The 26159-nt window shown below is 38.3% G+C and overlaps 1 protein-coding gene and 1 non-coding gene across 6 annotated transcripts in view; both read right to left on the bottom strand.

Annotated features, from left to right (window-relative positions):
- Positions 1-316: 316 nt before the first annotated feature.
- CKAP5 (cytoskeleton associated protein 5) overlaps positions 317-26159 on the bottom strand; it is a 54123-nt gene continuing 28280 nt past the window's right edge. Inside the window, exons 18-45 of one of the 5 annotated variants that reach the window (XM_032690164.1) lie at positions 25791-25885; positions 24418-24475; positions 24209-24334; positions 23742-23878; positions 23409-23583; positions 22745-22858; positions 20634-20762; positions 19850-20044; positions 19052-19187; positions 18175-18263; positions 16879-17004; positions 16067-16216; positions 15463-15666; positions 14611-14746; positions 13595-13788; positions 11701-11873; positions 11462-11485; positions 10380-10553; positions 9840-9960; positions 8959-9138; positions 8323-8510; positions 7832-7907; positions 6860-7048; positions 6613-6747; positions 6005-6088; positions 5752-5911; positions 3889-4043; positions 317-2710 (exon numbers count right to left, since the gene is read on the bottom strand). In XM_032690164.1, the coding sequence (XP_032546055.1) occupies positions 2456-2710; positions 3889-4043; positions 5752-5911; positions 6005-6088; positions 6613-6747; positions 6860-7048; positions 7832-7907; positions 8323-8510; positions 8959-9138; positions 9840-9960; positions 10380-10553; positions 11462-11485; positions 11701-11873; positions 13595-13788; positions 14611-14746; positions 15463-15666; positions 16067-16216; positions 16879-17004; positions 18175-18263; positions 19052-19187; positions 19850-20044; positions 20634-20762; positions 22745-22858; positions 23409-23583; positions 23742-23878; positions 24209-24334; positions 24418-24475; positions 25791-25885 (3978 nt within the window). In that variant the 3' untranslated portion in view covers positions 317-2455. The remainder of the gene's footprint in view (positions 2711-3888; positions 4044-5751; positions 5912-6004; positions 6089-6612; positions 6748-6859; positions 7049-7831; positions 7908-8322; positions 8511-8958; positions 9139-9839; positions 9961-10379; positions 10554-11461; positions 11486-11700; positions 11874-13594; positions 13789-14610; positions 14747-15462; positions 15667-16066; positions 16217-16878; positions 17005-18174; positions 18264-19051; positions 19188-19849; positions 20045-20633; positions 20763-22744; positions 22859-23408; positions 23584-23741; positions 23879-24208; positions 24335-24417; positions 24476-25790; positions 25886-26159) is intronic. The other 4 variants (XM_032690167.1, XM_032690165.1, XM_032690166.1 and 1 more) reach the window with 4 other exon arrangements.
- LOC116789116 lies at positions 9667-9777 on the bottom strand. Its single transcript, XR_004357899.1, has one exon. It is a non-coding gene; the product is annotated as a small nucleolar RNA SNORD67 (small nucleolar RNA).

The following is a 26159-nucleotide window of genomic DNA, read 5'->3' as shown; positions in this document are numbered from 1 at the left end:
CTTTAAGATGGCTCACGTGGGAAACAACTTGAAGTAGCCCAATTTCATTGCCCTAATAAAGCACAAGACCCAACCTCTTAATGACACCTGAGGAATGAAATCTCAAGAGCTCATGTTCTACGACTGTTTAAAGTCATTGATAACCACGGGCACAAGACACTGAAAATGTTTAGCCCTTCTAATGTTTAAAGGCTCACCCTTTCACTACTCTCTAATTATCTGTGACAAACTGCATATTTAAGAGGGGAACCAGGACCACAGAGTTTCTGGAATGAGTCACTGTTCATATTGACTTGTTACAAACAATACAGAGGAATAATTTTTAAAAGTCAGTTTAATGTTATTTAAATATTGTCTGGGCTAAAGATTAGGCTTTATTAATTTGTGTGCACAAGTTTTAGTTCAGAACTCCCGGGATATTGAGTCCAACCAAACACTACAGAGACACAGGGCAAAAACTCATTCAGAAAAAGAAACTATATCTTCTGCTACTCAATTTTCCTGTATTTCACTTCCAATTCAGCTTCAAACTTAAAATAGTTTTTACAAGCTTGCAGGCATTGCTGTTTTAACATCCTGAGCTAATTAACAAATAGTTCTTCAGAATGTCTGCTGGATATGGTAAAGGAACATATGGATTAATTTAAATGTCACTAAGTTTCAGAGAGCAGCTAGTAATTGAGAGGTAGTGGCAGTAACTAGTGCCAGCCAACACAAACTGTTCAAAAACTGCCCCAGGTAAAGTGCCCAAAACTCAGCACTTACCAATAAGGGCCAACCTCCACTTGTAACAGAGCTCTGTTCCACAAGAAAGTGCATGCCCATTTCAGGTTATGAGAGGAGACTGAGACTACTAAATCAAGGCGGTGGAGCAAGGAATGGCATCATATCAATTAACACAGGATGGAGAACGCTCGCAAGTCACCTGCTATTGCAGTGTGCAAACTCATCATAAGCACCAAGCAGCAATACATCAATTGCAACCCCAGCCTAGGGGTCCTGTGAAAGTTTTCAGACATTTGCAGAAGCTCTGGCATAGATCTGTTGTACAAGTACTAATTTAAAGCCACATTTTTACTGTAATCAGGCAAGGCAGTTTCAGTAATGGCCTAATGCAGAGACTGCTGGTGCACAGAGCAAACAACAAAAGCAGCAGTTACATGGAACAGATTAAAATATAGAGCAGAAGTGTGCTATTTTAAGCCTGCCTGTCCAACTCTTCAATAACTCTGTTCTAGCTACAGAACAGATGTGCAATGTATGCTTCACAACCAGTTCTCACATGGAAGTGCAGTAGTAAGGTCAAAACACATCACCTCCCTAGAAATGAAAGGGCTAGAAAGGATACACAGTGTGCCTGTCTTCATCTTCATATTTGTAGCTTCTGAAAAAGGCTAATTACTCTTAAAAAAAAAAATAGAAGTGGCTACAGCTTTTTCAGACTAGCCCTACTAGGTGTCTTAGTTACACAGACTAGTAGAGTTTGCTGACATCAGATGTTTAAGAGCAAAAAGAATGTAGTGGTGAGGTCTACCTGCAAGAGGAAGACTGCTTAACCAAATGAGTTCAGGATAAATGAGCCCACTGACTGTACATCACTGGTAGTCTATTCCATACCAACAGCAGCAGGCTCCCTCAAAGAAAGCTCCCTCAGCTGGGACTATGATTAATCTGGCTAAAAAGGCATCACAAGGACTAGATAATTTAAAATAAGCATTTCAGCAAACTAAATAGTCTCAAGTTACAGAAACATACTCCAAAACATAAAAAAGGAACTATATAAAAATGCACTACTGCTCACAGAAGAGTGCAAAGTCTCAGGACTGCAGCCAAAGACAGTATATTTCCACTCATCTTCCTTATCATGTATCCAAATCCCAAGGTTTGTGTCAAGAATAGCTTAGTTCAGTTTCTAGATGCCCAGTCACTAACATTCAGGAATATAGAGTGACCTATAACCAGCAGTTGCTGCTGTTCCTACAGAGGCTGGTATAGTTAATGCAAACTTTATTTACAAAAGACACTTAAATTAGTTACTTCATGCCATGTGTCCATACAGAATCAACAGTTCAAGGATTACATGGAGAAGAATTCACAAAATTAAAAGTGAAATCACTAAAGATCTTCTAAGAGTTAAGAACTAGGAAAAAATCTTAAAGACAATTTTACAAATAAAAACCCCAAGTTATGAGAAACTAGTGTGAGCAGGATGGTTGTTTACAGGTCTGTACACTAAAACTAATACACAGACAGCCTTCTATTGTCAAAGAGATGCTCACTGAGAAGCAGAGTATGTACAAATACTTGTGCCACAATGACTCAACCCCCCAAAATCCACTGTATTATACATAAACCAGTTTGTATACATTAGGCCTAAACGAGGCCATTTAACTATGAAGACTTCTAGTTTAGTAAACTAAAGCTGAAGACAGCCCCAAGCAACAGCACTGCTTCTCTATTTGCGACTGCTTTTTATTCTCTCCAATCTTTTTTTCAAGTCATCAATATTGGCTGCTGCAGAAGAAGGTGAAGCCAGAGTAGTTCCAATGCCAGAGGAATGAGTCTGATTGCAGTCCAGGTCCAGGTGTTGGTACTGCTCCCGGGACTCACGGAGCTGGGAGAGCTTACTGTGAAGCATATCTGTAGAGGATGCAACTGTAGGGAGTGTAGGTTTAGAGAGCAGAGACGTCAGAGGGGGTCTGTCTTCCTGCTACGAGGGGGGAAAGTGAAGTGTTAAGACATATAGTAGTAAATGCTATATAAGTACAAATCATAATCAATAGATTCTCATCTTCACAGGAAACAGTGAAAACAGAGGAAACGGAAGAACCACTACAACACAAGTGAATCTGGAGCAATAAAGTCAGAACGGTGCAAAGCTAACTAAAATACTCAATTCTTATCATTTGAGTAGTTAATATTTAACTTCATGTCAGTAGGGACACAAAGGAACTACAGTCTTTAAAGATCAAAAAATTCACTGCAGACCAGTGTTTTACTGAGAAAGACTGCCAGTCTTAAACAGCCTGAATTCTAACACCACAAGTACAAAGTCCATGCCTATGTGCAGTATCAACAGGCAATGAGTTTTCTGGAGGAATGAGAAGAGGAAACTTGAATTAATTGGCAAGATGGACCCTGCCAAAGACTTAAAATGTCAATTCACTGTTCTTTTACCGATTGATATTTCCACCAGAGTTATCTACCTTGTTACTATCATCTAGGAAATATTTCCCCTCCTCAGAGCTGTGAGCTGATATGCAAGTTAAAACAGTGATATACCTTGATAATTATTCCTAGAGTGAACATTACTTCTCACCTGGCCCAGTGCAAATTTCAGTAACTGGCACTAGATTCCTAGCACATAGATCACTGCACTGTAAGAGATTTTGGTCCAGTTTCCGATACCAAGCTCATTCCGCATTTCTGTGCCTCAGTATTCATACACCCCAAATATATACAACTTCAAATTAATTCAGCTCTTATGGTTGTTTCACAGCAGAAAGATCCAGAATTTCCACATCATTCAACTCAGAGGTCAATATGTTAGTTTTTAGAGAACAGTAGTTATTTGAACCTTTCTGAGACTCAACTACCCAGCAAGTGAAGATACCAAACTACAGGGCTGTAGAAACAACCTGCATGCACACCAGTACTGCAGACAGAGTGGACTGAAACTTAAGCCTACTTGGCCAAGTAATGCGTTTAAAGCCATTTATACTAGGCACAGCGACATGCATTGAGTAACTAGGACATGCACTATAGTGAAAGATCATAAATTCTGATTAGAATCTGACTTTGGCAGAGAAATCAATTTGAATTCTTTAAAACAGAAGTACAAATCAAGTTCCTTTCCTGGAGATTTACAAGAGTTGTCAAGTACAATACCTTTGCGTTGTCAAGGCCACAACGCTGCCTGAGGATTTTTAGTCTTTCCAAATAAACTGAAGGCCCCACTTCCTCCCCATTTGTGTTTCCTATAGAGGAAGATACAGTGTGGGTAGACACAGGAACACATGTTCCTTCCATCTGAGAAGAAATTCCTGGAGGATGAGGGGAAGGAAGGAAGAAAAGTTAAAACCAATTAAAAACATCAAAAAAGAGTAAGCCTCTTGGTCAGTTCCTTGAAACAAGATGCAATGAATGAAGAACTAACCAATATATAAACTACCAAGCTATTTGCGTTTGTTAGTATAGACATATCAGCACTTCCAATTCCTTGCAAGAGTGACAACTGAAAACCAAGAAAAGAAATGGAGAAATTTAAGAAGTGGCTGCAGAGCAGCTCCAGAAGTGCTGAGGTCGACAGCTGAAGACAACAGTGGGGAGAGAGGAAGATGCTGATGTGGATCAGCAGTAACCAACCACAACATCTGACAGAATGAACTCAGCAATTGGCAGGATGGGAAATACTCGAAGTCTTCTGTCTTTTTCTAGTTTAGTACCACTTTTGGGTTTACCACTGATCCTAACTCCTCTTTACTTCATTTGTGTAACTTAAAGCTTTTTCTTCCAGTTCAGACTCAAAGAGCTATTTCTGGAAGGCACATAGCAAGGTTTTTAAAGCTTCCCTACCAGAAGACTAGAAAAGGAATTCACATGATGAAGAAAGCTTTTCCATTATGAAATGAATTGCAAATTCTAAGACAGCACAGACAAGGGTTTGTTTTCACTAATTTACTGCAAGGGCATTTAAACTAGATAAAGGAGAATTAAGGTTAAGCATTTGTACTTTTAATACACTTACTTATATTTTACTCTAAATAAAGCACTGTTGCAATATGGAACAATATCCTTTATTATAACAAAATTATAGTTAGGGAGGGAAAAAAAGACAATTGTGGAATGTAAATTTCATTTTGAAAACTGCTGTACTGTACAACTGTTCTCAGTTGTACAGACTTTTAGGATGAAAAGGTAGAATTTTCTGTCCTACCTAGTTTAACACATTTAAGAGGTTCTGAAAGAATCTCATTATCTTCCTAAAGTAATCTACAATACAGGAATAGGAGAAGGAACAATAGTAGAAAAAAGGACAAAGTCTGACATGACACAATGAAATGTGAAAGAAATGAAAGTTAAAGGAAGTTTTGATAGACTGTGTATCAGTTTTTACTCTCAGCTAACGATTTGTCACATTCCCTCCCTAATATTGCAATAAATACTCATTTGTATTTATCTGCAATGAAAAGACTCACTAACAAACTGTTTTACAGTAATTTTTCCAATTAAAAAGCTAGTTTATTGGAAAGGGATCATCATAAATTCTGCTAGAGGAACAGTTCAAGTTATTTAAAATAAGCTTTCCAATTCCATAGTAAATAATACTGTAAAAAGCCTCCTGCACCTTTTTGGTAAAAAGGTAAATGGAGAACCTGACTGCTGCTGCTGTTCATCATGGCTAGGCTTCACGAATGAAGATTTGGGGTTATAAACCAGCTGTATACCTTGCAGAACCAATTTTTGATACTGGACACATGGAAACATAGCCTCATGTTCAACCCACACTACAGGATACATATTAGAACCAATTATTTACCAAGCCTTTCAGATGTTTTCTACATTTAGTGTGGTTATAATTTTTTTTTTGTAAACAAGAATGCATAATTCCTGCAAATAGTGCCTCATGAAGCAACACAAGCACCAGGCTTGCTTTGGAAATCCATAAACATCTACAAATATTAGTTTCTACCAGGAAACATCTCTTATCTCTGCTTCTCATAAATGAATCAGTTTTGCTATAACATGTACCTGTAGAAGGAGCAATGCGTCCTTTCCCCTCACGTTCTGTTTCTATCAATCGGAGGCCTCTTTCCACATAGCTCTGGAAGAACTGAGAGGAGTTTTTCAGGAAGGGCTCAATGTCTGCATCAGAATATTTCTTTTTGTATTCATATAGCTCTGCTAGACCCTGGGAGGGAAGAGTTCCTAGGTATTACTACAAGTGCTGTATACACCATTCCAATGTATCATACCCTCTTCCGTGCAGAAAGGGAGCACTCACCTCCTTGGTGTTCTCCTTTGAGCCAATCTTCTTAAATATTTCTGCCAAAATATCATTAACCTTGGCTTTTGAAGCCTTTTCCTCCTAAATAAATAAACAAAAGGAGACTTTTAAAACAAAGTGAATAAAACCAGATGGAAGTCAGACAAACCCACGCCACCCTCAGATCTGCTAGCTGGATACAGAGCTTCCAAGATGAAGAAAATCTTCAAGTGATCAGGGTTCTACATAGCCACTGTTTACACGGAATGAGAGGAGGGATATCATCAAGCTGGAGGACTTCTGAGAAGGTAGTGTTTACAACCTGGTTTGGGTATGGTTAACTTCTAGTAGACAAGATGCAGTATCAGGCAGCAATAAACCTATGCTGCTCACTTGAATGTTCTGGAGAGCACTTCATCCTGGGTTATGCAGAGAATACTCACATAAACACACACAGTAAGTTCCCAAAACAGCCATAAATGAAAGGGAAATTCGAAGAGTATTTCCAACATTAGTTGCATGTCAGAAAGGCAATCACTACTGCACATTCCACAAATATAAAATTAAGCTTGTTTCTTAAATTGCCTTACATTCCTTTTCCCTACCAACACATTTTCTTTACTTACTATGCGAGAAGCTCCTTTTTCTGTATCCTTATCAGCTTTTCCACTCTGATCCATGGAGTGTTTCATTACTCTACAAAGGTGAGCTTCTAGCTCAGACTCATTTTTGTTGTCTATCATTGTTAAATGATCTAAGATCTAAAACAAGAAAAAAGGAGAATAAAAAAAAAAAAAAAGAAAAAATAAGGAAAAACTTTAGACACTGCATGAACATTCAATTTAAAAGCACATGACTAGTGATTGCTCTGACCTTGGGCCCTTTCAACTTGCACAGGGTGTGAAGCAGAGTCTTCAATGTCCTTATAGGAAAATCACTCTTACATTGCTTCAGCTTCTCTTTGGGAAAGACCTTCATGAAAATGTGGATATCCAGCAGAATCCGATCTAGATTTATGCTGTTAATGGTTTCTGGAAGAAGACGCACCATTCTCCACAGACACTGGAACGAGAGGCCAACTTAAAGCAAGATAACTCAAGGAAAAAGCATTCAATTATGTAATGAGAGATTACACAACATTACCACTGAGTCACTTCACTCTGCTACCATTTACAGGCACGCAGTGTCTGCCTGTTCAAGCTATATTTGCACTGGTACATACTTTCTCTTTGTAACTAGCTGTACAGTATCCAGATCTTTCTTTAGAGCTGATGCGTAAATGCAATGCTGACTTCTCTATCTACAGCAGGAGACTGAATGCTTTGTGTGAATAAATTTTAGCAGATAATGCATACATGCTATGTACACCAACTTCAGGTTTAACCTCATTAAGAATGCCTAAGTTGTCTTTAAATCATGCCAGTTACAAAAGGCTGTTGTATGATTAAAAAAAAAAAAAAAAAAAAAATCACACTCATGCTTTAAATGCAAACATTTGCGCATTCACTGTATCATTAGAGATGACAAAACAGAAGTCAGCTCCAGTCTGGGACTGTTTGAATCCATAGTGCAGTGCTGTGCCCAAGCAAACGAGCTCAGCAGGTGACTTTACAGCTCGTATGGAGTTTGCATTAGTGTGCACAAGTTTCTGTAAACTATTAGCAGGTGTTAAGCTCCCTCCTGGCATACAAGAAGTCCTTATATGTGACATCTAATAAGGTTATAAGAGTTATAAGAAGTATTTCAAGTTATGGTCACTAATTTTTTTTTTTAACTGTATGTGTCGTTTCAGCTAACATGATTCAGATAATCCAAGTGAATTCAAAATCTCTATTATAGGCTCACCTTCATGACAAGTTCTGAAAACTTAGGAGAGCTGGCTGTTGCTAGAAGACTGTCTTGGAGCAAAACAAGTAGAGCACTAAAAGGAATAAATTTACAGAGGTTAAACAGAAACATTCTATACAAAAGAAAAAAAGATTCCAACTCACCCCAGAATACCACAGAGACTGAGGTCAGTCCTGCAGTTTACATCACACTGTGTAACAGCTCTTTCCTTCTTTCTTTCTACTTACAAGAATTTAAGAGGCAGTTTGCTGAACTATAAAGCATAGAGAAGCATACTAAGCTGGTTTGTTTAGCTTGCCTCCAACTGTGCAGATTGTGCAGTCAAATTCCAATCACCATTGATGATGAGTGATAATTCTTTATCAGCTAACTGAATGATTCTACAGACATTTGTGTTTGCTTACAGAATGACTAACAAACTCAGCCACTCAAGGAACACACAAGAACAGGTAAAGAAAAGCAGTAATTGTGCAGTTTTCATTATATACCTCAAGATGTTGGTCTGGTCAGACTTCTCCAGAACTTTCACTACCAAGAGGTTGACTGATCGGATGACCTGCTCCCCCTCCTCAAGGTCTTCAACCCGAGAATCCAGCATTAATGTAATAAGACCATGCATTAGGTCTTTAAGCACACCAGTGGAGGCCTCTCGAGCCAGACTCTCTATCTGAAATAGCTACAGATTGAAGACAGTATTAGTTTTCCCTGAACATGATCCTTTAATACAGGGAGTTCTCTAGACTACATTGTCTAACCATGACATCTCCCTGTTTCTCACAACATTAAACAGTCAAAACACAACTATGAAGAAAGTTATTTCTACCGAGTATCTTCTGAAAATAATTAGGCCACCAACTCAGCACTCAAAAAGGAATATTAAAAACAGAGTTTAATAGAAGTATTACAGTGGCTGTATTCTGCAGAAGCAGAGACCTTCTTCCCCAGTTTCTCATTCCTCACTCCCTCTCAAAAGGTGCACTGATGAGCAGATAGTTGGCAACAAACCTTCATAAAAGAGACTCAATAGTAATCTAACCTAGGTACAGGACAGACATTCCATTCTCCTGCAATTTCTGCACAGAAGTTATTTGCTCTTCACCTCACATTTTACATCAAAGCCTTACCGTGATCATGCTCCCAATAATACAGCTGTAAAGTCTGACTATCTCATCTTTGTCCAGCTTCTCATCTGCCATGTGCGTGTTGTAGATTAGCCGAAGCTGCATAAAGGTAGCTATTAGGAATTGGTCAATGTGGCCAGACATAGCTTCTGCTTTGTCCTCCTGTTTGAGCACCTCATCAATCTAAGATTTAAAAACAAAACACTAGTGAAGTCAACATAATGCAAACAGTGCAAAATAACAGTGACTTAAAAAACTTTTCTGTAGGAAGGGCATTGCCTTGACCAATCAATTTGCCAAGGCACTTGTATTCTAAGCTTTCACCTGAAATCAGTAGCCACTGACCTGTATTGCTAATCCCAATACAACCAATTATTAATCTTTTAGAGAACTACAATCCTATCCTGTACACAAATGAAAACACTCCATTAAAAATTCTGGAATTCACAGCTTTATGAAATCTTTTAAGTATTATTAAAACTCTGAAGTAGTTAAAGCCACCCTAAAACCACATAAAAACTGAGGCAAGACAATCCTTTTGCAGAGGATCTATAAACCAGTTTACATTAAAAATTCAGTCTCACTGACTAACTGGCTTTTTCAAACTCATAGTACAAATAATTTAACAAAACCAAAATGATAACACAGAATCACTAATGAAAAAAGCATTAAGTCTATTCTACCTCTTCCAAGTGGAATTTCTATTGCTAAAGCGAGTCAGATGGCCCCTGTGCACTTCGTTTTGTCAACAGGGAGATTCTGAGCAGAGTCCATGTCACCTGACATGATTGCTCCACTACAGTGCAACTCATCACCCTCGCAGACAAATAGTTTAATACAGTGTGATCAGTTGCTATGATCAGTTGCTACCTTAATTCACTTACCTGTGTCAGAGCCTGAATGCTTGTATTTATATCACCACTGGCTACTTGGGAAATGACAAAGTTGATAGTAGAAGCTGTGTTACTGTGCATGTCATCAAAGTGTGGGGACACAGCACGAATTCTAAACAGTTGAAAAGAGAACTCGTTACTTTCTGGAGAGCTACTTTAATTCACACTTAACTGCTACATTTCAATCAAGATTTAGAGACAAGGGAAAAGGATTTCATTCTTCACTGAGGATAGTCAAGGAAGGAATCACTTTTTTTAACACTATAGCACTACTTGTAAAGACACTGATGATGCATTTACAAACTCAGAATTCTTTTACTATAAAAATATGTAAGTAGAACTCAGGTTTTTCATTAAAAATAACTGTTCTCCAGATTTCACAGTGTAAGGGACCTTTGTTTTGACATCTCTTCAAATTAGCTGACACTACCCTCTTACGTAAACAAGTCTGAACGTAGAAACTAGCCAATTCAGCTTCACTAAATAGTTCTTAAGCAGCCCTGCTGATTTCACTTAGGAGTTTAAACTCACTTGGGCTCAGGAATCAAGACTGGCTCAAAAATGTCATCTAGTTTGTGCTGCACAAGTGCTGGCATCTCACATCTGACAGTTCCGTTGTCATTTTCAATTTCATCAAGATCCAGCTGAAATTCCCGTGGAACAGTATGTGTTGTCTCAGAGTGACTGCCCATGTTGCGATTTTGGCTACAGAAACCAGGAGAGAGGTGTTTATTACACATACACAAGAGGCAAGAGTACTAGCACTAGCACCCACTGGTAGGCCTAAAGCTCTCAGAATAGCACAGATTTTGGAGTTCTGACTATATTTAAGCCCCCTAATAACTCCCTCTGCCTTTCCCCTAAGCCGTGAGTAAAACAAACTTTTGTGGGCCAGAAGAGCAGCTGCCAGTCACTTGCTTTCAATTTCCTCTTGTAACCCACAAGACCCCCTGCACCTGTGACAGGTATGTAGTGGTTTGAGATAACTAGTAGAGTTTGCAGGAGTATAAATGGAACATAGCTTTGAAGTTAGTGTGGCTCCTTTCTCCTCTCGCTTTTTTTCATGACGGACAGGATGTGTACGTACACAGCAACCTTGCAAGCTCCTCTGAACTTAAGACTCCCAGCATCCCACGTAACTTGTGCTGCTTATTGGATTTTTAAGGAAATATTCTAATACATAGTTCTTAACACAGATTTTTACTCAGAAATAATGAGCAGGCAACAAGCAATACAGTTTCTGAGCTTTTTGTTTCTGGTACTGTTGCCCCAGGCTCTATGGTTCACACACGTTTATCCAGTTCTGTGCTTTATGTTTAACATAACAAGTTAAGAACAGGGTCCAACCAATACAAAGTTTAATGTAACACATTGGAAGTTCTCCCAATATTTTGAACAGCTGCTTAATGTAGAAGTGCCAAGTCTGCCTGCAGCTTGATCTATGGTCACCTTGACAGAAACTTGTATTTTTGGTTTCTTTTCTTTATGTCAGAGACCTGTAAATAACCTAGAACTAGCCATGGCAAACCCATCACCCTCAGGAAGGGATGACTGGGATAGAAACTGAAAGATACAAGAGCCTTGCTACCAAGGAGTTAGTGGGCAGTACTTACATCCTATAAGTGCGATACATAATTCTGTCCATGGAGAAGCAGTGAAAAGAGGCACAAGACCATTTAGAAAGATTTCAAGACAGACAAGACAAAAAAAGTTTCAGACATTTTGATTTCTATTATATGGTCGATTTTCACAACATGCAAAGATGATGATATGAGAACTAAAATGACATTGCCAGACATGATATTAGCACATACACTACGCAGGGTAGAGACCACAACGTATCATTACATACTTGAGCTTGGAGGACATGTCCTCAGCTGGCCCCTTCCGCATCATGCCAGCGTTAGCACTGATGTTTTGAGTACGTTGAGGTTTCTCCTCTGCCTGTCTCACAGGAGCCACAGAGGGTCTCTTGGCCGACCGTTTTATTCTTTCCTCCAGCATGCTCATGTCTTTCTCAGAAAGCTGTAACACACAATACTTCCACTCAACTCGAGTTGTATGGATTTTAGAAATCTAGGTCACCTACAGGATGCATATCAGTTACTACTGCAGACTGAAGTTCCCTATGACCAAGGCAGGAACTGTCAATGCTATCACCTACCAGCAAACTAACAGGGCCACTTTGAACTGCCAGATGTTACTTCAAAAGCTAATTAACCCATATTGACAAGCTGTAATACCAAATACAGATATTTCTAGTCCACATAATTTTCAAGAAACAATTAATCTCAAATTCAAAGTATGGTACTATCAAGTGTTTCCAATTGTTCCATGTGTTGTTGCAAAAAACACAAACAAAAAGCCGCCATCCACCTTTTCTATATTCCCTATTAGGAGATGAGGCAGTGCTTTAACACTCTGGACCCTGCCACAGAAGACAGAGTACTTCTTACAGTTGTCCGGTTCAATGTACTCATCATTCAATCTCAACACAAGATCGAACTTTAAACTCCAACTCAGGCAGTGAAAAGATTCATATATACCTGCTTACCTACTGGACCAAAGATTACCAATAACTACGTTTGAACACAAGTAAGCATGACAATTTTGTGAGAACTACTCTACAACATCCCTGTGATTTGGAAGCCTTCCTGAGAACCCATACATTTTAGTTGTGACCTACTGAAGCTCAGAAAGTCATAGTTAGAAAGGGCTGAAGAGTTCAGGTGCTACAGTTCTTTTCTTAACCTTGAAAATCCAAAAGCAAATGGACTACGCAAAGCTAAGGAGGAGACAGATTGCACTCTGAACAGTAGTTGAAATATGATCAGATCCTAAAATGTTAATGAAAATGCAACATTAATTCTCATGGAAATGGTTACCGGAGAAAACAAGAGTCACATTAAACTTCAACTTTTCAAGAAGTTGGAAAGGAAAAAAAACACAAAACAAAAAGGGGCAGCCTTCCTTCCCTGCTCGCCATATTCCATAAAATATCCATTCAAGTTATTCTTTATAAACAACTTAATTCCCATGAAAGTCAATGTTTTCCTTGTTTCCTCCAGCTTTGTTTTTCATTCATGCAAACCCAGGTTATATACACCTCTCCTATGAATAGAGGTTGAGAGCTGGGGGTTGTTCAGGATGCTGAAGAGAAGGCTCTAGGGAGATGTCATAGCAGCCTTCCAGTACCTAGAAGGGGCCTACAAGAAAGCTGGAGAGGATTTCTAAATGGAGCACGTAGTGATAAAACAAGGAGTAATTACTTTAAAGTGAAAGAGGGTAGGTTTAGACTGGATTAGAAATTCTTGACTGTAAGGGTGGCTGAGGCGCTGGAACAGGATATGCCATCCCTGGAAGTGTTTAAGGCCAGGTTGGATGGGGCTCTGAGGAACCTGGTCTAGTGGAAGGTGGCTCCGCCATGGCAGCAGGGTTGGACCTAAATGATCCTTAAGGTCCCTTCTCAATCCATTCTATGATTTCATATATTCCACAATCTGGGATTAACCAAATAATTTACAGCACCACAGATCTTATGATAGTTATTTTCAAAACTACAAAATGCTCTTGACGCCAACAGCAAGATGACCAATCACAAGCAAAACAGTGCTAATCCTCTACAAAAGAGTAAGGAACAAAAAACCCCCAAACAATCCCACAAACCAAACAAAAAACCCCCAAACCAAACCAAACCTACCACCTAAATCCCAAACCCCCATAATCTTATTTCCAGTTATACTCACATTTCCAATCAGCTTGAACACTTGATCACCATGAACGTTATAGACAGTCACAATGGTGTTCAGTGCAGCATTGCGCACGGTGTTGTCCCTATCACCAATATGAGTTGCCATTTCTTTTAAGGCTTTCCCTGGAGTTGGCTGGCATACATTCATGCCATATGATTCAACCAGGCATCCAAGCTCTTCCAAGCATTCTAAAGAAACAAAATAACATACACACATTCAACTTGAAAGCTGCTGGAAAGAGAGCACTCCCAGTTTCTGTGCTGCTTGCACAACGTGAACATTCACTGTAGAGAACTGTCAATCACAAAGCTGATGACAGACACACTCCAGGTGATTTACAGGATGAATAAATAATAAATATTGATGAATAAAAGTAAACTACAGGTTCAGACTACTTCACACAGATAGAGTATGTAAAAGCTTTCAGTCAGCCCTATACCCTTCAAATATTTCCTGTTACCTTATATGAGCAATGTTAATTAACTTCACATCTAGACAGTTTAGACAGTTGTGAGCTTACAATGTTATATTATGTAGAGAATTTAACTTCCACGTTATACCAGGATAAGATATTTTCAAGGCGACTAGGGAGCTGTTTGTAGTTCAAGCACCTTAACTTTATTACAGGCCTTACTTGTGTTGAGACAAATGTGCAATGTAGAGACATTTGTTGATCAGATTAACTGATTCTCTTGGTGACCAGGACAAGAGTATTGTCATGCTTCTCCCCAGCACTGTTTCACTAAGAAAATAAGCCCACTCAAGGGAGACACAACCTTAATACTGATAGCAACGAGAGACTGCTCATCTTTGGAAGATGACATCAAAATAAAAAGCAATATGATACTTTAAAATCTGATCCTTTAAACACTTATGAACATCTGCATAAAATGCCACATGCAGACAAGTCTCACATCCCACCCAACACTCTTATGCTGGGTTTTTCAAGACACAAACCAAAGCAATTTCAAGTACTTTGCGTAAGCCCAGTTCAACCCGCCATTTCGCACCTGCACGTTGTTTTGAGTTTTTGGATTTTGTCCCCTCCATGATGAAAGGGAACATCTTGCTGGCTGGATAGATGAGACACATCCTGTTCAGAATGGCACGTACATCTTTGCGGATGACATCTTTCGGTTCTCCTACCTAATGGAAAATTAATAGAAAAAGAGGGGAAGAAATATAGGATATTTTAAACAGTCTCATGACACTATTTCACTATTCTAAATAATATCAGGCAAGCCAGAATTATTCTCAAGGTAAAATTCCTTTTTGGTCAATGTCTTTTAAAGGAAAATATGCAGTTTTCTTTTAAATACCTCCAGTGATAGAAGCTCAACCACTTCCCTGGACAATCTGTTCCAATGCTTGACCAGCTGTTTGGTGAAAAAGTTTTCCCTAATATCCAGCATAACTATCTCCTGGCACAACTTGACACTGTTTTCTCTCATCTTATTCACTCGCTACTTAGCAAGAAAGAGACAACACCCACCCCACTACAACCTCTTCTGGGTAGTTATACAGAGCACCAGATATGCCCTGAGCCCCCTTTTCTCCAGGCTAAAAAACTAGGCCTGTTGTATCTCATACAACTGGCCTCGGCCCATCTATCCAGTTTGTTCAGATCCCTATATAGAGACTTCTGACCCTTCAGCAGATTAACACTCCTGCCCAAACACTGATGAAGATATTAAACAGGACTGCCCCAACTCTGAGCCCTGGGGAACACCACTCATGACCAGCAGCCAACTGGATTTAACTCTATTCACAATGTATTTAGAATGAACATACTGCAGTATTTGATGGTATCCTGCTTTATTCCTCATGAAAAATAAAGTTAGTTTGTGTAAAATAAATTGTACCTTTAGGATAAGATATGGAATGAAAGAGGATGCTTCATTTTCAGTGAGGTGATACTCTTCTTGACTCAGCATATTGAAAAGCAATTTAAGGTATTCAAGTGTTTTCATCAAAACACTTGTATTGGTATCAAAGAACCGCAGGGTAAGCCATTTTAAGATCAAATCCAGGCAGCTGATGACTCCGTCTTTTTCACTCTCCAAGTGCTTGAAGGAAGAAAAAAGAAAAAAAAGGTTATGCATAATGACACACACACAGAGTTCAAGAAAAGAACAGAGAATAAGCTAAGCTATGTCTGATAAGATAGTCTACATTTATTGGTCAATTCTCAGGACCATAAGTACTCGCTTTTAACTTATACAGCTTTTCTGAAATTCTAAGAGAAGTCTCTGGTGAGGAAGTTTTCCCTTCTCCCAAGAAACAGTATTAATACCAAATTTACCATATCTCTGAAAATTATTTCTATCTATGTTTAGGTTTCAACTTCACAGAAAAATGACTCTTGACTCCTCAGAGAACTCCTATTTGATTTGAATTCAGGCAGAATCTGTCATAGCAGAGAATAATTCCATAGCACATCATCTACTACCACAGAGACAAACTCACCTCAATCATAACAGCCAGTGCTTTGTTGTGGTGCTGAAAGTCTGCATGAAACATCTCATCCTGTAGCCATTTGGCCACACAGGTGGACATCTGAGTTTTTAGCTGTTCAATATATTCATCACGGGGAGTAGTGAAATTCCACTTTAACACCTGTAAAAGGCAGCATTTAGAACTCAAAGTAAGCAATAAATTTTCTTCCTGAAAGACTCTGCTGATTGTATATCTTTTAGTTCCGCTTCAGAATCTGTTTTCAAAGTCTTCTTATTGTCAATAAGTAACAGGAAAAATCAGTGGTGTTTGCTCACCTTCTCTTACGTGAAAAATTTTCTTCATGTGGACTGGTTATCTTTAGGTCATCATCTTAATAATTATCACTTAAAGTGGTTGGTTTTAAGCTACAGACAGGCCTATCTACTAGCAAGTTACAAATAACATACATGTTTTCAGTAACAGAATTTCCCTAAGAATTGCTAAGTAGGGTTGTTCAAAATAAGTAAATTAAAGCATTTACAATGTATCCTGGAACTCTGTACCTGAAAACAGCTGACTAAGCTTAACAATCCTTCACAAATTTTCAGCATTTATATGCTGTCAGAAAAGCCCATATGCACAAAATTTGGAAATCAGAAGAGAAACATCACAGTAAGCCAGATATTGACCTGTGAAATTCAACTGAAGAATCTGTCCAAGAGATGGACAGTGACTAGCACTTTCATGCCATAGTACATTTTATTCTAAATTAAAAACTAACAAATGCCATTAAAAAAAAAAATCTCCTTCAAAACTTGTGAATACATTCCAATTTTTCTCACCTTCAGACCTTTCTCCTCTTTCATCCTCTGTTCTTTTCCATTTGGGACTATGATAAAAATAGGACCTGATTTATCATCGTCTTCCTTCAAATTAGGCTTGCTCAGCACTTTCTTCCCTTGTACACCCTGAAAAAAGCATAGTATTAACAGGCAACACAAGACATACATATGCCTCAGTCCCAGCAATTGCAAGCATTAGATACCAGCCAATCTCATGCTGCCTATGTATACAAGAGCCAGAGAGAAGCTAAAAGAAAAATGTTGATTAGAATTTTAAAAGTGTGCGCTCTGCTGCTGTGGAAGCAATACCCATGATAGTGTGCACAGTAGTACCCTGTGAAGTATGACACATCACTCAACCAGTGTGCTAGTCACCCACACATCCCTAAAACCCAACGTGGTACCTGTTTGATAGACTGGCTCTTTGTCAGACTTGAACTGCCTTTGCTGAGGCTTGTATTAGCTTTGGGCAGGCTGGCATTACCCTTGGATATATTGCTATTAACATTTGACTGCTGTAAATAAGCCACAGAAAAGTCTTTGTTGTTAGACAGCTATTTACTCCTAAGAGTTACCATTCCAAACCTTTTAATGCATTTGCAGCAAAGGCCTTTACTCTATAGTCCCAGTTCTGAACTCTTGACAGAACACTGCATCGACTTCAGCAAATCTACAATATCCTTCAAGGTCTATTTTGCTCATTCTTGCCATTAAGATGGATATAAAATGTTCTTGTTATAGCACTACTTCAGACAATGGAGGCAACAGGACTAAAACAATTCAGGTTATTTTTAGTTGTACCCACAGGACAAACTTTAAAGTTAATAGCAAAAAAATTACTGTAAAGCAAAACAAAAAAACCTAACCACAAATTGACTGTAATCAATTGAGATTATTGTGCTTTCAAGCATATTCCTTCCCTTTTTTCACTAGTGATTGAGAACATTTTACCCTTCATATTTTAAGGCAGAGACAAATTTCTTTTGATACATGAGTTCAAAATTAATGTTAAAGTATAACATTGGAAGTGTAACAGTAAGAATGAATTCTCAATAGCACAGAATCAAGGAGGCCAAGCAGATTTCAGACAAATTGAGTCTCTCACAAGACTGCATTTTTGACAACACAGACTTTAAGAATTAAATAGGTAATGACAACAGCAGCGATTGGGTAAGTGATACGGGAACACCTGTCGCTTTAGAGCTCAAGGACTATACTCTTCCAGCCATAACAGATTAACAAACCACAGCTATTAACTTCATGGAACTGATCTTGTACAAAATAAAACTGACATACCTTAGTTTTAGAGGACAGTCCTCCTGCTTTGGCTTTTTTGGGATCAGGCTTGGATTCCATGGTATTAGACCCCAAGTCATCAGCAAATGCTAGAGAAACAATAGACCATTTCAAGCTATCTTCAAGCCTATTTTAGGTTATCAATTTTCTGTTCTAAGAACAGAAGAAAAACTGTTCAAGGATACAATATACTTATTACACAGATGTCTGAGGATTTTAGACCCACAGAGGAGGTCCCTTAAATTCCATGTTAGCATACAAAGTTCTCATAATTAATATCATACTATGTTAGCAAATTTGTCATTTTCAAAACAATTTACAAATGCACAGACACATATTTTCCAGGCTAATGTCTAGAGCTGTAGTTGCACCTGGTTTGAGCAGGCAAGCTAGCCCCAGCAGAGCAGTGAGACAGGACTGCTTCTCCAAATCATTTGTCCCCTAATCCCACTACCCTCTTTTGCATCAGCACAAGCAATCTGGTACTCCCAGAGTAAACTATATTGAAGAAGTAGTCTAGATAAAAAATAATGTGAAAACATTTTAAAATCATATTACATTAAAATCAGATTAGTATTACTAAAAGCCTCCCCCTGCAGCCCATGGGTTTTAACTTCAATACCAAGTAGATATTTTCAAATAGCAGCAGACAGATGGCTGTGTGGAAAGGAAGTACCCTCCTACACTGGAAGCTGATTCAACTGCAATAAAGGTCAGAACTGCAGACAGAACTCACTAGGTTCCACAGTTCTTTGTAACCCTAACTATGCTGAATTCCTCTTTTCCAGCTAAGTATGTTTCTTCCTCTAGAATGTCAAAAAGCTTCAAAACCCACCCTTTTCTCAGATGTTTCCCAGAAGATAAGAAGAGAGGTTACCTGACCCAGGTTGGAATTTGGCTGGAGCTGTTCCCCCTACTACTCTGGAAGATGATTTAGCAGGGGGAGCTGGTTTGGCTGGCATGTTGGCTTTGGCTTTCTCAAGCATGGCCAGTACTTGGTCTTTGGAAGTTGGCTAGAGAACAAAAAGGGGAAAAAAGAAGTGATAAATTTAGTGATGACTAACACTAATCTACTAATAAACAAGCCGCAGACAAGGAAAACAACAGTAGTTTGAAACAAGCTATTCTCTGTTTACTACTTTCCAGGATGCTTATCTTAAAACATCAATGTTCTCAGATACTTTTGTTCTGAGATAAAACATCTTTTTATTAAGTTTCTTCTGCAAGTCCTATGGGAAACGTGCACCAGCAATCTGTTCTAGGTGAGTGGTCCTATGAAGTCAATGGAATGCCCTACAATTATTCTTCACTCAAGGGTTCATAAGCCAGACCAAACTGCTAGAAGCCATCTGAAAGTATGAGTACAAAAGCATACAATGGGACAGTAACTGGTATGGAAGCTTTCTGCAGGTAGATTTTTTTTTTTTCTTCAGAAGGAACGAAGAGTGAATAAATATCAGGCTCTTGAAGTGATAAGCCTGTAGTGGTAGTAATCATTTTTGAAGTAGAGAAAGCTCTAACTCACAGCCTCCTGATACTATTTTCAGCCCCCCTGAAAATATTTGATGCAGACAAGCTTACATGACTCAGGACAGCATATCATGAGACTGTGAATGTGACTTGTTAATATTCACTCATTCAAGGTCACATTATCTAATCTTTGTGACAGAAATACCTTCAGCTTGCCAGTGGCTTTTGCCATCTTCTCAAAGCCAAGATGCATCATAAAGAACGGCAGGGCATCCTGTGCCTTTTTGCGCACATCCCCGTTTCGATCCTCAAGGCAGGAGTACAGGTGAGGCACACACAAGAGTAGGTCAGAGGGAACAGAGCGGAGGGTAGGCAACTTCTCAGCCAACCAACCAAGAAGCTGAAACAAAGTTTTAAAATAAAAGCTTTTGAAGAAGTGCTAACACTGCTCTGTCAGGCCACAAGACTGAATAGTAGTCCCTTGCACAACTCTCTGTGAGTAGGAAAAACATTCCCCAAACTTTCTTCAGACAAATATTCATAACTAACATCAACTCTGATGTTAGCAATTACAAAAATAAAAAGTTGAGTACAATATGTTAACACACATCTATCTTAAAACTTGAAGCATAGTCTCTTAAGACTGTAAATGTTGTTGCTTTTGAAAGCAACAGAATTCCACATGCTCTTTAATGACTCCAGTTCTGTTTCATGGTGAATTTGAGGGAAAACACACTAGCACCTAAAATGCTAATCAAAACAGACAAAAGTTTCATTTTAGAGGCACTGAATGACAGCTATCATGCAGGAAGAAAGCTTGTTATTAGCCTTTTGAGGTTTAACAATTTTATATCAGTACAGAGACTCACCTACTTGTTTTCTCATACAATTGTAGCACTGTGCCATTTCAGTCTGCATAAATAAACAGTCCATAGAACATAAGGTTATTTTGATTAGACACACAAGAAGTTTACTTGACAGAAGCCTACCTCTTGTCTTAGGAAAGGATTTTCTTTTTTGAGCTCCTCAGACAGGTCTTCCCCTTCCAACCACTCTTTCATGCCAGTTTGTTCAGCCCAGGCATTCACAGTTGCTAATGCAGCAGCACGAACATTATTCTGCAGCAAGAACAAGATTTAAGAAGAATAAACGTAAAGAGGGGTCAGAAGTTTACAACACAAGAGGCAACAATCGTCCTTCCTATAAAAGGAAAAAGTTTTCACATCATGGGCATTGAAATATCTTTTTTTATTCACTGCTTGAGAAGTCTAAGATTCGGAAGAATTTGGTTTAGTGATGGTATCAGCTGCAGCAACTACTAAATCAGACATTATATTTATTTATCATATAGCACATCAATGAATCAAGGCAGGTGGGTTATGGAGCCTGCTCTTAAGGGCACTCTTATTTAGGACACACATGAGCAAAAGTCAAGTCAGGAACAGAGAAAGCCCTCTAACTCCTACCAATTTCCATATTTAGGGTTTTTTCAAGCAAAATTTAGAACAGCATCCTTTTTTGAAAGAACTATGTAAAGTTATGAGAAGCCAGATGGAATACCTAACAATCACAGTTCTTTAAAATGCTATCAGTGTAGACATGACTCTATAATATGATCCTCTACTGCAGGTAGAATTTATGAGGAAAGCTGGTAATGTGACAGATTCATTTATGTTTAGTATAAATCAATATTAAATGCAGAGGTAACATTCAGGTATATATGTAAATAAGTAGTGAGCATCCTTGCAAATAAGTTGGTCCATCTTCAGTCTCACTGAGGAAAAGAAAAATCATGAGCTGCAGATAAACAGATGCTCATCAGCCTCTCTGGCAAGACCTTGGTTCCCCATCACCCAAATTTCATTTGTCTTCACTCATACTACAAGCTGTTGGTTTTCCTCAATTATCCAGTGTGTCCACTATAAGCATATTGAAGCAGGGTGCAGAAAGGACCATCCTCAACCTCAAAAGCTGGATAACTTTGATAAACTAGTTAAATCTTGCACTTGCAGTACTTAAAAAAATACTACTGTAAAAATGTTCAAATGAACATACCATCTTCTGTCAGCATTATAGTTCTTAAAAGTAACATTCTTATTACTCATTTTAGCAACACTAAGTTAATCACAATTAGTCTTATCCTTAAACCATGTAATTTGAACTGAAGTACCAGGCATAGCTTTGAGCAAGCTGGTCTAGTGGAAGGTGTCTGCTCATGGCAGTGGGGTTGGAACTAGGTTGGAAGGTAACCCTACAGACCATCTAAACAATTCTATGACTCTACAAAGGGAGTTTGATGTTACCTCAAGATAACTGGTGAACAAAAGAAGAATTCAACAGTCACATAAAATCTCAGTTCTTGAAGACTCTTAAAAGACAAAACAATGTGACCAGGAGTTTTTTTTATCCAGCCCTAGGATCAGTCCTAGTCTTCCACTGTTTGAGACAGGCAGATCCAGCTTCTGTTCTTTTTCCTACTCACATTCAGAGTAGAGACAGCTGAAGCATGCCACCTCTGATAACTGCCCGTGACCCCAAGACATCGGCACCTTCCCAAACCTCTTTCCTCCACTACTTCAAATTAGCTCTTTGCCATGGCCCTAACTCTGATCTTGACATAGCATCCTAACAAGCTCGACACTGACATTATACAAGCTTCAGCGTCAGTTGTGAGTATCCTGTGTCTACCTACAGGTCTCCTACACAGTGAAAAGACAATAACAACGTATACTGGGATCCACAGTGATACTCTAAAAGCACCTTTACCAAGCAAACTAGCTTAGTGCCTAAGGTAGTGTACTTGCAGCCTTAGAAAATATGCATACACTCACCACATTTCATTTAAAAGCCAAATTACGACACTGACTGGGTTTAGTTACAAGCAGGAGACCACAGCTCAAGTAGAATATATATTCAGGTACAAATTCATATTTAGATAATATGCTGTCATTCAGGCAAGACCTTTTCAAAAAATGTGTAAGCTTCCAAAGAAAGTTTAAACTGCCATCCACCTCTTAAAATCAAGTCTAAATAGCAACAGTTACTTTCAGACATAGATCAGATATGCAAAAAGGCAAAGAGATCTTGACGACTGTCCTACCTTACTATCTCCTAGGACTGTAATGACAGGAATCCCCAAATTTTTCACATGCTGTTTGATATTGGGACCCATTGCTGTTGCTAGCTGCTGAAGAATGCTCAGTGTTTGTTGCACCTGCACATAAAGAAAAAAAGGTTTTAAAGAAAACAGTGTTACAAGCATGTCTACAAAAACTCCAAGTTATATGGGGAAAAGCAACACTGCTGATTTTTACTTTTTCTTTGACTTTACTAAAACACTAGATTTTTACTTTAGAATGCCTGCTTAATGACACCTATTCCAGACCTCAAATTCATCACACAAATAAATAAAAAATACTTCCATATTCTGAGCAAATTAAATTTCAACTAAAAATATTTTTAAACAACAGACAATTAACTTTTGTCAAAAGTGAAGCAATTACTCAAACTTATTTGAAGACTTGCTTACATTACGCTCAGAATAAAAACAGATTTTCCTTTTTTGAAAGGTTTTTTTAAATAAAAAGAAAGGCAAATATTCATAAAAATAGGCAAATATATGATCTAGAAACATACAATACACTGTTTTCCAGTTGTTGATTTCATGACATTGTAACAGACCAAGTACTAAGCAAGGTTCAGAAATCATAAATAACTGAAGTTCTAAGCTGGCAACAGCTGAAACAGGATTTTGGAAAACATACCAAGATTTTATTGGAGTCATTGAGACGATTCTTCAGAGCAGCTGGAAGTTCTCCTATGTTTGGATGTATGAACTTTGCTTCATTTAATATGCTTGTCACTTCATCTAGACCTTCCTTTCTGATCTTCCAGTTTTTATCCCCAATCTTAGACACTAGTTCAGCTGTGATCTTATCACTGTAGGAGAAAAACAGGTAAAAAGCCCACTTTCTTAGTTATCTATCTATTGGTATTTGAGTGCTTCAATATCACAGATTTCTGCTTACAAAGTTTATAAACACAAAGTTTTGAATTGCAGTGAAAGTAAGTCTTCAGGCTGCAGAATCCAAACCTACCCAATATCTGTTCTTGGCAAGAGATCCACAACATCATTCCCAACTTCCTCTTGTTCTTCTTCCTCACCATCATCCCCACCTCCTGCACTGTGCCTGGAAATGCCACGAGTTGGAGTTGGTGCTGTCTGGCCTTGCATCTGCAAGCAAAGCAAAAATCAGAAACAGCTATTTTACAATTTTTCATTTGACCTTAAAAAGAAAACCCCTTGCATGATACAAATGCACTGGCTCAGGAAGAGAGACTTCTAAAACATTATGCTATTCAAACAAAACCAGGAACTTTTGAAGTTTGTAATGAAAAATGTGACTATTGACATAATGACATGGAGCTTTCATGCACTGCCTTAAAAAAATGTGGTTCACTTACAAAAACACAGGTTAGACCATAATATTACTACAGATTTCAGCTACTGAAGTCTTAAAGTAGTTTTAATGATACTTGCTAGTAAGAGAGTTACACTTCATACCTTTTCAAATTCTGCATCTATCTGGGAGAGAAGGGCTGGCTTCTCATCCTCAAAAAACATTCGCAGAGGAGGTCCCACATAAAGATACATTACTCCCAGCAACGTAATGGCAGAAGTCCTCACAGCCTGCCAGAAAAAGGACAAAAACACTCAAGTCTTCAGTTTAAGGACTGATAATAATTCAGGATTGATATTCTAAATTTACTCACTGGGTTAGTTGCAGCAAGAGCTGTCTTCACGTTACTGATGAAAGCTTTGACATTCAGTCTGTGGGAGAAAGATTTCTGCCATAAACAAAATGCAACACAGGAAACACCAACAACAAATAAAATCATCACAACATGTTAAAGAAAAAAAAATACCTGGAGACAGATTTATACTACTTGCTTATGTGAAGAAGATATTTGCACCTATAAAATACCATCACAGGTATAGTGTAGATAGTAGCTATTTAAATAACTACTGAAAGAGTGCAGTTTGGAGAATAGCCTATGTATGAAAATCAATACAGTAAACATATGATAATCTATATCAAAGCCAACTATTATTACAGCTAGAAAGTTCCTTAAGTTACATCACCTGCTACATAACTGCTAGGACTGAAATACTGATGAAAGAATTTAGAATAATTTTAAGCACCTGAAACATGGCTACATAAAAAACCCCCACAATAACAGTAAACCCCTTTATTTGTTTTGTTAGTCAGGCTCAGAATCTTCCAGAAAAAGGCATGAATATCAAAAATAAATTTGCAGGAGAAATAAAGGAAGGTTTACATTTCTGAACCTTCTATACCATCTGTGTAGCCTCAAACAGCATTGTTCTAGTAGCATATCTACACACAGGTTACCCTGCTGTAAATACATAGTTTTTGGAGACTTTGCCAAAGAAAAGAGTTTACTTTCCAGACTTATCCACTTAATAGCTGCAAAATACCTTAAGACAGGCATTGTAACTGCCCAATTAGTCAAACTGATACTTGAAGTCTTCACTGCTTAGAAATTTTCTTCTCAACAGTACACTGTATTAGGTATGCTTGATCACATTCAGTTAAGAGACCAATAAAAATTTAAGAATACTATCCCTGGTTCTGATGGAGAACCCATTTCTTACCCCCATAGAGGCAGACATAACTGCTATTGTGTTGGTTAAATCTTCATCCTGTTATCAGCATCAAAATGTCTCCCTGGAGAGTAATAAGCACTCTTCTGTAGCTGTCAGATTTGGTTTTGTTTTTTTTTTTTTTTTAAACTATAAAACATAGTGAACCACCTGGGTACAGGTGTGTATCCAAGCAGCATAACAGAAATGCAATGCTACAGCTCCTTGCCCAGCCCACACCTACAGTACTTTAAGTTTAAGAAAAATGCTCCTCAGAGAAGGTCAAGTGATCTTGTAACGTAATCACATCCCATTGCACTAATAATGTCAGATACTTTCATTTACACAATTAGAGATAGAAGAGCACCTGATGGTTGGCATCAGAGTTTAAGAAACAAGAGTTCAGATGAAGAGAATCTTAGTCCTAGATTACAAATATTTTCATTAGAGTGTCTCTTAGAAATTTACTTAAAAGACTTACCCAGAAAAGCCAAACTCTTTAATTGCATTTGAAAGCCAGTTCAAAGTTTCTGACTGGTTTTTAGGATTCTTCTGAGAGAAAGCCATAGCCACAACCTGAAACAGAAGAGAGTTAGGTATAAATTTTCACTGACAAATCAGATGACAAAGCATTGTAATAAAAAAGACACCTGCAAAAAACACAGGGCATCACAAGTGAACAGAAAAGGCTGGACTAACATGGGAGGAAAAAGCAATTGTATTGCTGTAGTAGAAAACAATTGGAACTGAAGTGAACCACACGTTCCTGACGTACTTAAAGGCAGCCAGAGACATCTTTATGACAGACTGCTCTGGCAGAATTAAAAGAGATACTGGTGAATTACTCATT

The sequence above is a fragment of the Chiroxiphia lanceolata genome, chromosome 6 (assembly GCF_009829145.1).
Source record: "Chiroxiphia lanceolata isolate bChiLan1 chromosome 6, bChiLan1.pri, whole genome shotgun sequence".
Classification (NCBI taxonomy): Eukaryota; Metazoa; Chordata; class Aves; order Passeriformes; family Pipridae; genus Chiroxiphia; species Chiroxiphia lanceolata.
Note: the sequence above shows the minus strand (reverse complement) of the source record. Positions and strands in the feature narration are given on the sequence as shown.